The sequence below is a fragment of the Gavia stellata genome, chromosome 4 (assembly GCF_030936135.1).
Source record: "Gavia stellata isolate bGavSte3 chromosome 4, bGavSte3.hap2, whole genome shotgun sequence".
Taxonomy (NCBI): domain Eukaryota; kingdom Metazoa; phylum Chordata; class Aves; order Gaviiformes; family Gaviidae; genus Gavia; species Gavia stellata.
In genome coordinates, this window is record NC_082597.1 from 38,908,024 (window position 1) to 38,923,068 (window position 15,045).

At 40.2% G+C, this 15,045-nt stretch overlaps 2 protein-coding genes across 4 annotated transcripts; both read right to left on the bottom strand.

The window, feature by feature from the left end:
* Window positions 1-536: 536 nt before the first annotated feature.
* Window positions 537-5,149, bottom strand: LLPH (LLP homolog, long-term synaptic facilitation factor). Of its 2 annotated transcripts, none has more exons than XM_059816951.1 (3): window positions 5,115-5,149; window positions 4,774-4,957; window positions 537-1,422 (listed from the first exon to the last, which is right to left on the bottom strand). In XM_059816951.1, exons 2-3 carry the CDS (start codon window positions 4,952-4,954, stop codon window positions 1,259-1,261), a joined length of 345 nt encoding a protein of 114 aa, XP_059672934.1. In that variant the 5' UTR covers window positions 4,955-4,957; window positions 5,115-5,149; the 3' UTR covers window positions 537-1,258. The 2 variants fall into 2 exon arrangements, with proteins under 2 accessions (XP_059672934.1, XP_059672935.1); XM_059816952.1 differs by lacking the exon at window positions 5,115-5,149 and adding an exon at window positions 5,040-5,057.
* A 322-nt stretch (window positions 5,150-5,471) lies between these two features.
* Window positions 5,472-13,868, bottom strand: TMBIM4 (transmembrane BAX inhibitor motif containing 4). Of its 2 annotated transcripts, none has more exons than XM_059816863.1 (7): window positions 13,769-13,868; window positions 11,973-12,081; window positions 10,640-10,745; window positions 9,035-9,068; window positions 7,921-8,038; window positions 7,363-7,408; window positions 5,472-6,781 (listed from the first exon to the last, which is right to left on the bottom strand). In XM_059816863.1, the coding sequence occupies exons 1-7, from the start codon at window positions 13,866-13,868 to the stop codon at window positions 6,575-6,577; spliced, it is 720 nt and encodes a 239-aa protein (XP_059672846.1). In that variant the 3' UTR covers window positions 5,472-6,574. The 2 variants fall into 2 exon arrangements, with proteins under 2 accessions (XP_059672846.1, XP_059672848.1); XM_059816865.1 differs by having other exon boundaries at window positions 11,973-12,043; window positions 13,769-13,867.
* Window positions 13,869-15,045: the final 1,177 nt, after the last annotated feature.

Genomic DNA, 15,045 nt, shown 5'->3' on the forward strand with positions numbered 1-15,045 from the left:
CACTGTATTTTTCCAGAAAAATTTAATGTTCTATCAGGTTGACTTTTTCTTAGTGGATTTTAGCACAGTATAAGCTACTGTAATTACTTTTAAAAGAATAAATCCTATTTCCTATGTCCAAATTATTACAACAGACATGTATCACAATTTCTGGGCAATTACAAAACGTGGATCCCCTCTTGTATGAAGCTGGACAAAGGTTGTGCTCTGTATCGATGAATGGTACTTCAACAAGCAACATCCTGCAGGACCGGTACTGTAATTATTTCCATCCTTGAAATGAGAGATATTTTAAAAACACAAGCTTTCAGGGCAACTAATTCTTGCATCTGTCATCGCATGTTATTGCTGGGTAACATGCAACCAACTGTAGCTAATCACATATAAATGGCATCTGTTACACAATCATGCAATATTTTATCATGCTTTACAATGTGGGCATAGGATAGACGAGTACCATTTGAAGAGGAATAAAAGGCTACCAAAAATACATACGGAAAATTAAATTCTCATGTACTTCACTAAAACTCGGAAAATGTCTTAAATAAAACTATTTTATTTCCAATCTGTGCATTTGCATTCTCTCATACTAATAATAATCAGTTTTACTTCCAGTTACGTAGTTCCTACAATATTTCCGTTACAGACAGCAGTGAAATACTTCTTTGTTCCAACAACTTTCTCTTTGTGAATTAAAGTCAGACTGACACTTTGTCTTTTTACTTAGAGAAGTTTCATGAAGCCTTGGTGTGGATTTCAGTGTATACTCTTTTAGGTTACATGTTAAAAGCCCATTTTCGTTAATTATCAGATGTTAAAAGCAACACAAATTGGCGCAACAAAAGTAATTTCACAGAAGAATTTACAGGATATGGTGAGTTTGCAGAATCCTTTGGTTAAATTTACTGAAGGACACGTAACACTGACAAAGACCACAGCACAAAAACCATTTAGTTTCATTATTTTCAGGATTTTCAGCGTTCAGCATATAAAAGACGGAGACACCCCCCCCCCCAAGAAAAGATAACCACACACACTTAGTCTATTCAAAGGCACTCAGTTCGCTTTTTGTATTTTTTTTTTTAAGTTCGGCAGATACCAAGTTGATACTGCTTTCATCATTTGCTGGCCTAACAGCCTCTTCAAAAGTCCGTGCAACACAATAAATTATACTCAGTGGCCAAGCATAAAAATATCATGTACTTATTTGGGGTATTTATTTTGTGAGTAAAATATTCATGATCTTACAAAACTGATTTTACCAGACTAGGCCTTTGGCCAATTTTGATTTTTTCTTCCCTTTAACACGTTGCGCCTTCAGCTTCTTTCTCTGCCTAGAATTCATCCATATTGGGTACTGGCCATGCTGGTCTAGAAGAGTTTTTTTGTTTCGTTTATTATCTACATCCATTTTGCAGTCATCTGAAAAAGAAAGGTATTTATAGTGAGTAAAATACATGAATCGGCTTCATAGAAGCTATTTTATTACTATATTCACAAAAATGATACAAAAATATCCCCACGCACAACTGTATTTGTACGTAGAGAGCTGAAAGCTTTATACGTAGAAAGCACTTTCCAAACCAGTACAACTGCAACCCAGGAACTTCAACAGCTGATAGTAAATATGCAGAATTTTCCCTGAAGGCGCATGTCTGGGCAAAGCACCTTATGCTTTAGTCTGCCATCTGTTCCAATACTGTGTCTAAAAACATTGTGTGTGGTCTCCATCAAATGCTGCAACCATACAGGAAGCTATAGGCTTACTGAAACATATGCACAATAACTTTTTATGATGTAATGCTTAAAATCTGTTCCAAAAAATTAAATTAGTTTGAGTGGAAAATGAAGACAGGTAAAGAGAAGAATAAAGAGAAAAACTGAAATACAATGACGGTACGAAGCACGAGTCAGTGATGCTACATTTGCCTCAAGAAGTGAGCATGAGGTCAAATCTAATATATTTAGAGACAGACATAGAGGATTAATCTCTAGGATCAGGAAGACTGCTTCTGACATGGTCACTCCCAAGAATGGCATCCCCAGCTAGCCAACACCACAGGAATATCATGTCTCAGTGAGATAACAAGGCTACAAGAAGAACACCTTGTTAAGTATAGATTTGAACTGGGTTCTACTATTTAATTTCAATCTTATTTCCAAACCATCCATGTGCAACTCTAAAAGCTTTATCACAAGCTTTTACAGAGAGGAAAAAAGACTTTCTTCTGTTGAGCCTATCTTATGTTGGGAGACAAAGTTCATGAGGAAAAGGCCGACGTGCTGCTTCAATAGTTGAAGCATGCTGATAGTCTACAGGGATCTGCACCACAGAAATGAGCTTAGGGACTCCTGAAGTTGGGATACAAATACTTGCAGTCAGCAGACAATCAGCACAGGGGCCTACTGCCACAACCAAAGGCTGATCCAGCATGGGACAGGCAGCAAAAAGAGTCCCAGCTCCAGAAGCCTCCTGAGCCATCAGAGAAACACAACATGAGGCCTTCTTAAGAGCGCCGTTTTCCAAACGTCATAGAAGAAGAGATGGCCTCCAACAACACAACACAACAAAACCAATTCCCCAAGAAAACCAACTCCCCATAAGCTGCTTCTTTGATTCCTGTCCTATCATATGATTGAGGTTAATCTGTTACACAAATTCTGACTACAAAAAAGCACATCCACAATATATGTCAGCTGCAATATTAACTAAATGAAGAGATACTCCTGGACAAAAAATACCAGTTGTTCACATAGCACAACATTTTCATCATACTCTGCAATCTCAAGGATGTTGTAGGAGTCAGTAACAGGAAGAAACCTACTGAACAGAAGTTGTCCAAGAACGTAAAGAAAAAGAAAACCTATCAAAGGGGTTAAAGACAAAGAGAAAAGGACCAAAGGAGAAAAAGCTATAAAAGTATGTAATTGAAGCAGACGCAATGGATATGATTATCTTGAAAAACAGTGTGCATGCCCACAGAGCTTGAAAAACTGTTACAAAACCATTTTTGATGAAAGGCTAGCCAGACCTTCCATTATTTTTTTTCCTAACAACAAAAACTGGGGAAAAAAATTATTTCACAGTGTGCTGTGAAAAATACCTTAAAGTACCACAGGAAACTATCCCTAACGTACCTATATATTTTCTTAGGCTGGAAAATTATTCACTATCTATGGAAAGTGTGTATTCGGAATGAAGCCTTCAGCTGCTTCAGTCTCTTGTAACATTTTGCAATGTGAACTCCCTTGTGTCCACAGTTAGTGCTGAAGAGTCCTCTCAAAGAAGACACCATTATTTTCACAAAACTTGTAGCTGTTTTGTGAAATATATATATACTTAGGTATTTCTGAGGCTGCTATCTCTCCACAAAGGCTGAGTGAAATTGGCCACTTGTAGAAAAGTTGCCAGCAGAGTTGGAAGGGCGTGCAGGAATGACAGACAGCCAGGCATTTCCTTCAGAAACTAGGTTTAAGAGACAACGATGTTTCCTCCAGCTTCAGCATCAGAAGGCTGACAATGTTCCAAAACATTGTGGAAATTCAATCCTAACAACCCCATGAAGAACAACTTCTACTTCTGCTTTATGGGAGAAATCAGAACGACGGATAAAATTACAAATTATACTCCAAGCTACCCTTAATTGGGCAAGTATTTTTATATAGCATTTTACTTCCATTTTCAATATAGTTTATAGGCTCTGCTATTCAACCTCACAACATTTCCCTCTCTTGATGTCTCAAGAGACTTCTGCATGCCACATAAAAAGCTCACATCAGCAATATTGTTAACAGCTTAACTGGCATAAATTGGAGAAGCAAAAAAAGACTACGATTTAGTTTGGACTGCAGTTTTGGAAAGAGAAGGTGTCTTTCTGAGTCCTGTCCAGTACGTAGCTATTTAAAACCTTTGTTTCCACTTCCTGGGTTACTTCCTTTACAGATTACATCCTATTCAAGGAATAGAAAGAAAAATGGCATTATCTGTAGACACCTAATACCACGCACTCCTGCACCATGTGCAATGCAGCATTAATTAACATACAAAAACAGGGTCCCTACTACCCCTACCTTGAGACAGTACATTTAAAAAAGGAAAAAAAACCCCACTCTCTTCTTGATAAAATCTGTACAAAATTACTTTAGATTTAGGTCCAAATTTTATATGTTTAGTGTCCTCCTTAAACTACAAGGGAAATTATATCCTATCTCCAGTTTAATCGCAAATATAATGCTGTGATTGGAAGAACTGCTAAGTGATGAATCCTCACTCACCTGATATCTTCACAAAGACATGTCTCTCTATAAGATACTACATACTTAAAATCAGATGTTATTAAGCTTGTTCCACAAGTGACCAGATGCAACATAGAAGCTAATATTGTGAAATGACCAGATTCAATGGTTTAATAGCTTCTTTTGGCTTTAAAAGATAAAGATTTGGTTTTCCAACTCACTATTCTCAACCTGCAATAATCGTAAGTCTGATCACGATAGTGGAAGTCACAGGAACAATAACAAATACACCGCAGGGCGTCCCTGCACTTGGGTGATTGCAGCTGAAGAACTGGTATAGAGAAAAACACCCTAGAAACGTGACCGGGGGTGGGGGCGGGAGTTAAAGACAGCCGGGCACTCAAAACGCAGGCCTTGGGCAACCCAGGGCCGCGTGACAGCCGGCGCGAGCACCTGGGCCTCCCGTGGGGCCTGGGCCGGTTTGCCAGCGGGGCCCTCCCCGTAACTCCATCCCCGCCCAGCGAGAGCCCAACTCACCCCCCTGCTCGAGGACCTTCTTGGGGGGCAGCACGGTCGCCACCTCCTTGACCTCCTCCATGACGACATCCGCGTTGGTTCCCAAGATTTTTTTCAGCCTCTCCAGCTCCTTGGGCGCGTTCTTCTTCCTCTTCTCCGCTCGCATCTTCCTCCTCCATTTGCTCCTCAGGCTCTTCGCCATGTCCTGAGGGGAGGGAAGAAGGAAACAGTGAGGGCGAGGCAAGCGCAGGGCAGAGGAGCCGTTAAGGGGGCGCGGGCACCATTACCCCGGCTGCCGCCCTCTCAACGGCCCCAACGGCCGGGCAGCGCGCGGACACGGGGCCGCCCCACCCCCCGCTCACCCCAGCCGCGCACGAGGCCCGCCGCCCACCCGTGCGCTAAGCTGCGCTCCCTGTCCGCGCATGCGCAGGGCGGCGCAGGCTGACGCATCAGGCCACGCCCCCCAGCTTCCCCAGCCCCCCCCGCGGTACGGCAGGTGCTCCCCTCACTCTCGGAGCGAGTGCGCGCGCGCCACCGCGGGGGGGGGGGGAAGGCGAGCCCCGACTCGCCCCGCCGCCCTCCTGCCTCGTGCTTCGGCCACGGACCAGCTACGAGCACCGAGCTGCAGGTGTGAAGTCACGTCCAACCACCACTGCCTGTGGAGTGCGGTGGGGATGGATGAAAAAATAAACACTACTTCGTTCATCACACGGAAAAAAAGGAAGTTTTATTTTTAGCTACTTCCACACGTTTCTTAATGAGACCCTACGGCAGAAGAGAGAAATCATCACACTTGCTCAAAACAATTCGCAGCCTCAGTCAAGTTCCAGCACGGAAAGTACACGTTGTCCCTGCTCGTGGTAGGACGCGGGACATTTCCCAAGCACTGCGTCACCTTTTTGCTAACCTCTCGCTGACAGGGCAGGCGAGCGGTAACAATACTTCAACATAAACACCGAATATGAAGTAAGAAATCCTTCCAAAACTGTTTCCTCCCCGCCTGCCCTTCCAGGATTTCAACAGCTTGGCAAGCGGCCGCTGTGGCAGTGCCTCTCCACCCGTCAGCAGGCGCTTGCCTGTCCGGAAAGGGTGCGCAGTGCTCGTTCTCCGCGCCCTGAAGCCCTCCGGTCTCGGCTGCAAGAACAGACTAAAAGCTTCCCGATTTTTATTGACAGACAATTAACCTCAATATACAGAAGTCGATAAAATGCCAGAATCCCATCTCCAAATAATTTTTCAGAACACTGAAAGATAGGCAATAAATTACTTAAATGAAGAACATTCCCTTTAATTGTTTCAACACTCCCCCTGCTTACATAATAATCTGACAGCCCTTAACAAGAACAGAATATCTCTGTTAGAGACAGCATTCCATTTTACCAAACAAAAACTAGAAAAAAAATTTAGCTTAGTAAAACATTGCACAATGATAAACTCAGGCTACCCTGACACAGTACACACACTTACAATCCCAAAAGAAACCCTTCCAGCAGCTACAGGATAGCAGAGAGAGGCTTAGTCTGGAGCAATCCGAAGTTGGCAAACGTTTTAACCATGAATTATGTCGAGTGCAAATTAAGTGATTAAAAAAGTGACTGAAATGATGACAGCATGTTAACTACATAAAATACATATTCTAGAGAAGAACTCTAGCTACGTAAAAAGCCTTTTTTTTTTCCTAAGGAGGGATCAATGTTCATGGAATGAAAGAGTAATAAAGATTCAGTCTCTACAAGACAGAACTACAGAGTCTGTAGATCATCCAAACACTATTTAGGTACTTAACTTCATATACGCTATAGTCAAACCACACCGCTTTTGACTATTTTTTATTAAATGCCTCCAGTAAACGCAGCAGGTGTAAGAACAGGTTGATGATGTCCAAGTAGAGATTGATTGCAGCCAGTATGTACTCTTCAGGGGATAATTTGTGCATCAGCAAATGAGTGTCATAAATAATAAATCCACAGAACAGAAGAGCTCCGGCAGCAGCAAACACCAACTCTATTGTCTCACTGTAGAAAACCAGCTGGAGGAAAATGAAACATGAAAAAAAAATTGTAAATTTAATTTTCTTTTTAATATTAAAATCCCTGCATAATGATATGCCACACTTAAAACAAGAATACACAGTCTTTTTACTGTTATGTACACACAAATAAAATATTACAATGACATTTCAATGTTATTTTTTTGTATAATCCCCAGTCACACAATCCCTTTAACTGAGTAAAAGCGCCTCCACTTAAGAGAGAGGAAGCTCTGGTCTGCAGACTATTAACAGCAGAAAAATTAAAAAAACAAAATGCAATTAGAACCCAAATCTCCTTCCCATTCTCTCAGTCAGGTAGTGGATCTTGACTGACAAATTTTGTCAATCAACACAAATACCACTTTTACATTAGCAAGAACAGCATCCAACAAAAAATTTGAATTGGAAATGAATGGTTAAAAGATCACCAGCATGATCTACAACAGTAATGAATCTGGTTAGGAATTTTCTTTCATTAAGCTAATATTGGACTGTCCAAAACCTTTTTGTTATACAAGAAGTTAGTAAAAGATTTATGTTAAAGAATATTTTTTAACCTTGAACACAAGGTATCTTACCCTCAAGAAACCCGAGAAGATTAAAATCCACAAACAAGTGAACAGGCTGAAAAAAAAAAAAAAAATTGAACTGTGAGCAACAGTGTATTTTCTTTTAAAATTGACTTAAGATCTTCTCTCTTCCTGTAAAACTTCTTCATAATATATTTGGTAAGTAAATGTCCGTAATTCTTAGATGCCAACTGTTCATTGGTATCAGCAATAAAACTCAGTTTTATAAAGCTGTCAAAATTTACGTCCTAAATGTGCTTTTTAAAAAATACTTGAAGCAGCTGCCTTCTGTCTCAGTGACAAATCCAGGTAAACTAGATTTTTAGTGTAATACTATGGTTTTAAGAATTATAATCTCAGAAAATAATTTCTTACCAAGAGAGCAGAACTGTATAAAATTAATAATTTAAGATAAATAACACCCTCACCATTCCCTTGAAGCAGGTTCTGTTGACCTGTATTCATTATCATATCTGCAAAGCTTGCTTTAAAAAAGGAAAAACTAGCTTAACAACAACAACAAAAAAACAAACAAACAAACAAAAAGTCACCAATATGACAACATACCCTGCTCCAAATTTGCTGAAGTCTCTCTTTGACTGCAAGGTATATGCAGTCAGTCCAAGAAATACTGCAGTAGTAAGAATAAAGGCTTGCAAGACAATGGATGCAGCATAGAAGCTCACTATAAACAGAAGAAGTAAACTGTCATTTAAAGAACACTACACTATGGATTTGCTAAGTTATCTTTTGAGGAAACAGAAGTTCAAACTTTCACAGACAGGAAAAAAAAAAATCTTAACTGTGGACAAAAGAAGTAAATTATGCCTGAAATTGTCCTTGCACTTCAAAATCATGATCACAGGACTCACGGACCCTTGCATTAGCTAAGTTTGATGATTATAGTATAGCTGTAGCTTCTTAAATGGACGTAACAGGTCTTCCCTACTCACAATAAAAAATAAGAAAACAAGAAGTATTTTTAAGCCTAGATATGTGAGATCTTAAGGAAAAAGATATCTGAATTTTTCAGGATACTGAAACAAGAAAAAAAAATCACAAGACAATCAGTCCTCTGTAAAGGCTCGTAAAAGTTTTGATTAGGGGGTAGGAAGGAAAATACAAGAGAAATGAGTGGGACTTTTTTCTTCCACCCTTCCTCAATCTTTCCTTTCCCCAAACAACTTTTTTTTTGCAGGAGACCATAAACCATAATGAAGAGGTTTTGACTTATGCTGGAAGCTATAGTGCAAGGTGATGCCATGACTTGTCCACATACTGCCCCATCTCAACCCTGACAACCAAGTACAGAACTCTCCAACCTCAAAGTAATTCCCTCGGAGGAAACTGAGGGGGAAGATAAGGTTATTCCACTTGCAGATCAGCTCTGCTGAGAGCTGCCTTATAGGAAAGAACATTGCTAGCTGTACCAGAAGAACGGATGGCACAACTCATGTCTCACTTCAGGTTTACATAGTTTCAGTTCTGGATCAGGATCCAATTTTCTCCCTTGATTTCCTGTTTTTTGCTAAACTTGTATCACTGTCATTAAAATTTTCAAACAGGGGATTTATTATCACTTTAGTTACATCTAGGAATATCAGATGGCAATTAGTACAACATATTGGATTCCTTTTCCAATTTCTTTAAGCAATCAGACCATAGGATGGCTGCCATTTACCTGTAATGGCAACTGTCAGTGCTTCCAGCAGGGTCTACAAAAAGTAAAAACAAAAAATTACAAGGACAAAAAAACCCACACAAAACACTTACACGGAGACTTCACATGCAACGAGCCCCATTCTGCTACATAATCCCAGCACACATTACATTAGCTGTCTTGCTAAATCTTTGTATATGAAAATGTGTTTAATTTTCAGCAAGAAAATTTCAGTCATACTGTCTTACTGTGCTGGAAGTCATTGTGCTACATAAAAATAATACAATATAAACTGAAAATAAAGGAGAGAAAGCCCCTATAGAAAAATGCCGTTTAGGTTTTCTACTCAAAGCACACAGCATTCTTATCACACTTCTCACAAACTGTTCAAGGGGCTACAAAATTTCTCAGAGCTGCTATTAGGAATGAACTGTTTTCATTTTTTTGCATACTTTTCAGTATTTGAAATACTTTCATCCAACACTCTTAATATCTCATTAGACAGCTAAGCGTCTGCATCAGTTTGCTTTTCTCACTCATCCTTGTTTTGAAACTGCTAACTTCAAATCAAACATATTATTGATGTCTAGGCTGAAGGCTAGTATGGGCCCTGAGTTTTTCTAAAAGGTAATTTCAAATTAAGTTTCATTACAATAAAAGATGAGAAAAGTATCTATGGCATGAACCGAGAGGTCAGAAATAACAGAACATTTAACCCATATTTTATTTAAACCCATTTATCACACACAAATTTGAATCCTTCTCTTCCTACACAATGTAATACTTAAACTCTCATACCACAAACTCCCCCACCATATTTGGCCAAACTATTACATCACTCCTTGTTACAGCTGCACTTGTTGAAAGTTTTTAAACATTTTACTCTCCTGCAGGAGTTCCAAAGTCAGGAAGCGTTACAATTTAAACAGTTCCATTTTCTTTCACAGCAAAGCTGTCTTCTGGTTGTATCACAAATACAATTTAGGCAACTCCTAAAGCATCAAATTCCAATGGTGCTACTGTGACTTCTTTTGAGAAGACTGATTTGCTACATAATCCAAACCATCCACGAGCAACAGTTAGCCCATATCTACGAATTTGCAACATCAGGTAGGGCACTGAAATTTGAGGACAGCTCTGATGGACCTGCCTGTGTTGGAAACATGCTCAGAATTTAGCATCAAAAAGAAAACAATTAATGAAATAAACACATATGGCTGGTTGCATTCGGGTCTCTGCTGGAGGTTGTCCATTAAACAAATAAGGTAACAGAAATGCGTCCTCCTTTCCTACTGAGCAGTTTCATAGAAAAATCACTCACATCAACAGAACAATGAGAGCAAATAGATATATTTATACACACACACAAAAAAAGCTTGCTCAACCTGATTCCAAGTTCTAACACTCTTCCTAAAAAGATGCTGGAAGAAACCTGAAGTAGAGGCTATCTAGGAACAACCTGTGGATACAACCTCCAAAAAACAACTCAGAACTTCCTAAGTATATAGGGTATCTTTCAAGGAATAAAAGAAAAACAAATTGGCCACCACTAGTTTGCTTCAAGGAGTTCATCACAATGAAAGATATTCTAGGGATTATTAAAATTGAATTTATATAAACACTTACAAATCCAAAAAGCAGGTATAAATTAACAGGATGCTGGTGTCTGTAGAGGGTCAGTGCCACGATTATAGCCAAAGATCCAAAACCAGATATCAAAAGCAAGGCAGGCCTGTAAAGTTCCATCCAAAAAAGACATCAAAATTAAAGTATCTGCAAAACTAAAAATCAGTTTATATAAACCCAAGTTTTTAAGTGATCACCTACATGAAGATACTGCTCTGTACATCCGAAGTAAATGTACAGCAAGTTTTACAATAAACTGCTCTAAAACATACCACCACAGATAATCAGTTAAAAATAGTGCAGTCACAAGTACAGACAATTTTTTCATAGTGAAGCTAAAGACTGCCCAGGAATCCATTACCTGGAGATGAACCCATATGAAGGGGAAAATCCATCAGTACTAAACTAACAGTATTAAAGTATACGTAATATTTTGCCTAATAAGAACTCCTCATTCAGGGAACTGTTTTTTATAACCATCTGAATGCAACAAACATGGGCAATAACTGTACCAAAGAAAACCAGTACCGATCAGTAAATATTGCTATAATTATATCATTCAAGCAGCCCTCCAAGCAAAAACTAGACCGAAATCAAACACAAAAGCACAACAGTTCTAAGTGAGCCGGAGGATTTAAAATTATCAGATTTAAGTATAAAACTCTTGTTTTATACTATATACACTACAGCTTATACAGAAACTTCCATATAGTGTTTGGTGCTCCTTTTTTATTGGAGTTATGAAGTGAAAGTAAAAGCAAAGTCTGCAAGTGCACTTGGGGGAAACCATAAACTTGACTCAGTGCTCTCCTCCTTTCCCCAGATGTTCTTTTCCCCTGCCTGTTCACCACTTTGGTTTTTGAGACTTGTTTTTTTCTCATGGAAATCTGAGAGGCAAAAAGAAGCAAGCCCACAGGAATTTTAGCAGACTAGTTTTCAGGAAAAAAACAAAAGAAGATGGGGGAGGGAGGGAGAAGAGTAAGACATGAGTCAGCTTTTTGGAACAGGTACCTACCAACAACAGCATTCCAAACAGATTCTAAAAGCAGATACCTGGACCATAAAACAAGAATGTTTTGCAACTGATGTATAGATTTTCATCTCATAAATATTAAAACAAGCACTATAAACTTTAATGATAATAGTAAAAATAAATTTTAATAATAAACCAAGGAGAAGAAAAGTTATTTCCTAATCAGGTGACAAAATTTCTATTACAGAATCAAAACACAGGGTATAAAATGATTAGGAATACTGAAGTGTTCCACAGCAACATACTACATAAACGATACTTAATACACAATAAACAACGCCATTTAATTGTAGTATTTACCTTTCATGAACAAATGCCTGTGTTCCAGCAGAGTACAGAAATATTGCAGATGTGACTGTGGTCAAAAGAACCTGAATGGAAAGAATGCTGTAGACTTTCCGTATAAAAGCTAGAATAAGGAAAATAAAAATGAAGTAACTTTTGAGTTTCATTTACAAAGTTCAGCAGTACGTCAGATACAAGTTTTCTACTTGATATGGAACCATTAGAAACAGTGAAAAAGCAGAGAGCAAAGCAGTAAGAATCCATTTGTCCTTAAAACTGATACAGCATTCCAGCAAAATTACATTTATTGCTAGACATCATTATTTAAACAACAATGATGACAAAAGAAATACGAAAAACATTTGCAAGGAATTTACTTCAGACTAATTTAAAAACTACATAAACCTAATCTCACTAAGAAATTACTAACAGTACACCTCCTCCATCACGTTACTGATATTTAATGGACCTAAATGAAGAAAGATTAACTTGGAAGTTTTGTGGAAGACAGAAACAGCCAGAAAAGTTAAAAAAGGAAAAACTTTTACAGTAATATCTATTTGATTGACCTTCTGCCATGTTAAATATCGTTTATCATAATTTGCAACTTGCATTGTACTAAATGGGTATCTACAGACACAGATTGCTAGAAAAAATAAAAAATCCTAGAATTAAGCTAAGAGGCTTCGTAACTCTAGAATTATGAAGAGTGGGAAGTGGTTCAGGACATACAGATACTTCATACAGATATTATCTGTTCTGAATGGAAGTAGACCAAATCCATTAGGCAAAATGCTCTGAAAGGAAGAATAAGCTTACAGGGAGAATCCATTCAATCTTTAATAGCATAGCCTAAACAAGTTTAAGGGCACATACTATGAGAAGCTGAACTACCTGCTTGAAGCAGGCAAAGTTAAATATACTGGTAAGCCATAAGGGACTGGGGCCTACTTTGTTGTAATAAACTAGAACAAATCTAGAAATAGCCTGCTAGCTAGCATAGCCTTCTTCCCACATTATTAAATGCATCAGCAATTTTTTAATGGCAATACCTCTTTCATATTTCCTATGACGTCCTGTATTTTCCAAACAAGATAAAACTGTATTTTTATAGGAAGGTCTCCTGTTTATTAGAAATATAAAAAATTCACAGCACACAGCTGTTTTTACTCCAAGATATATCCAATAATACTATAACTATTTCAGCAAGGATTACTGATTAGACATCTTCTACAAGAGTATTCAATGCATGCGAGACCTGCACATGAACAGCAAAGCAAGAACAGACAGTATTTTAACAACTCACAGAAGAAATTCCAACCCCTCAGACTCTTGGTTAAACTACTGTAATTATGGGCACCGATTTTAGCTTTTATGCATCTTATGTATCATGTTTGGGCTTCAAAATGCATCACTCTGGGGAAAATCAAGTCTGAATCTATATGGGTTTAATCCCTCTGATAAAAAGACCTGCCCCCTGTACACTGAAATGTTGAAATCCAGTCTTCGCCGGCCACTGATCTTCCTCTCACTCTCGATTCTTAACCCGGACTAGGGAACGCCCTGGCTCCCCACCCACAGCCTTTACCCAGAAGGTTAAAATATTGCGCAAGAGCCTGAATTCATTTAAACGCCACAGGTGATGGGGTTAACAGAGAGAAACTTGTTGGAAGCACTGGGGTACGACACCCCCTTTAAGCCCCCAGCAAGGGGAGGCAGCAGGGACCGCACCGCAAGAGCTGGGGGGGGCCGGAGGCGAAGGGGACTCGGGGAGGGGCTGTGCGGCGGCCTTACTGATCCCCACTCCCTACCCATGCGGATGTGGACGCTGGCCGAGGCCACGTTGGTGCCATAGTTGAAGTCATCTTCGATGGAGCTCCGCGGGTAGAGCTGCTCCGCCGCCGCCGCCATTGCCGCCGCCTTCCCCAGCAACGGCGACAACCGCCCCACTTCCAGGAGAGACAGTCGCACCCCGCACCGCCGAGCAGGGACCTCCGTCGAGCGGCCGAGCTCGTCGATCGCGGCTGCCCGGTTTCCCAGGGGGCGCTGGGGAGGTGGCCGTGCCCAGGCGGCGGCGGCGGCGGGCCGGAACGGGCCGTAACCTGCCGTGCTGGACCCGCCCGGCCTCCCCCGCTGTCGCTGCAGGGCGGGCAGAGTCTGCAGCGGGAGGGAAGTAGGGCTGAGGAGAGCGGCGGCGGTCGCTGGTGGCGGTGCCAACGGTTGCGGTTTAACGGCTGCCGCCAGGCCGCGGGTGGCCGGTGGGCGTGGGACTCGGCGTGGTGTGCCTGAGCGGGCATTGACCTTGGGAGGAAAGAGACACCCGTGTCCTTTAGCTTTTACGTGCTGGATTTGCATGAATAGAGTAGGATTTGGTTTCCTATGAAGATCTCTTCAGCCTACTGACATTTACCCACCCAGGCCTTCCATGCGCATGATTCATGACGACTTGAGGAAGCGTTGTGTTTATCTTAAACACCGTTTCCTCTGTCCATTTTAGGTCTGAAGGGTCTGGAGAGGAAGTTCCAGTGACTGAAAACTCAGTCGTTTTACTGGTTTTCACCTCTAGCTGCTATGCAGAAAGAGTTCTCTAGCAAGCCAGGGCTACGAACACATACCTGTGTCCAGCAATAACTGATAAAAGAGGCTTTGGGCATTAGTGCTCACTATCTGTGTATATCCCACTAGAGATGAGTTTCACTTCTATAAACCTTTAAGGCAAAGTAGCATTGTATTCAGGCTTTCTGCTAGTTTGTGTCCGCTCCTTCAAAGTAAACTCAGTTTAATTAAATAGAACACAGAGATGCTCAACATTTCTCAGGCGTTGCATAGCACTTTGTACAGTCAGACTTTGTACTTGTGGAATTGGCCCCCAAACTCAAGATGATAGCTTACATTTAGGAATCCACAAAAGCTAAGATTGTGGAATGTGGGAGTGCAATATGTTATTCTTTAACTTGTGAATATTATCTAAAGTCTGCCAAGAAACTGAAGTGATAGATGCCTTGGAAATGTATGTAATAGATTAGACTAAAAGTGCTTTTAAAAATTGGAAAATGGTGGCCTCTACTGTATTCAGATTCTCAAGGGA

Excerpts from the sequence above, each read along its gene's own strand:
- LLPH (XM_059816951.1), bottom strand. The coding sequence starts at position 4,954 with ATGGCGAAGAGCCTGAGGAGCAAATGGAGGAGGAAGATGCGAGCGGAG. Across the intron at positions 1,423-4,773 it reads GAAGGTCCTCGAGCAGGGGG|ATGACTGCAAAATGGATGTA; the intron begins GTGAGTTGGGCT and ends TTTCTTTTTCAG.
- TMBIM4 (XM_059816863.1), bottom strand. The coding sequence starts at position 13,868 with ATGGCGGCGGCGGCGGAGCAGCTCTACCCGCGGAGCTCCATCGAAGAT. Across the intron at positions 9,069-10,639 it reads TATACCTGCTTTTTGGATTT|ACCCTGCTGGAAGCACTGAC; the intron begins GTAAGTGTTTAT and ends TACTTTTTGTAG. Across the intron at positions 6,782-7,362 it reads TCTTCTCGGGTTTCTTGAGG|CTGGTTTTCTACAGTGAGAC; the intron begins GTAAGATACCTT and ends ATTTTCCTCCAG.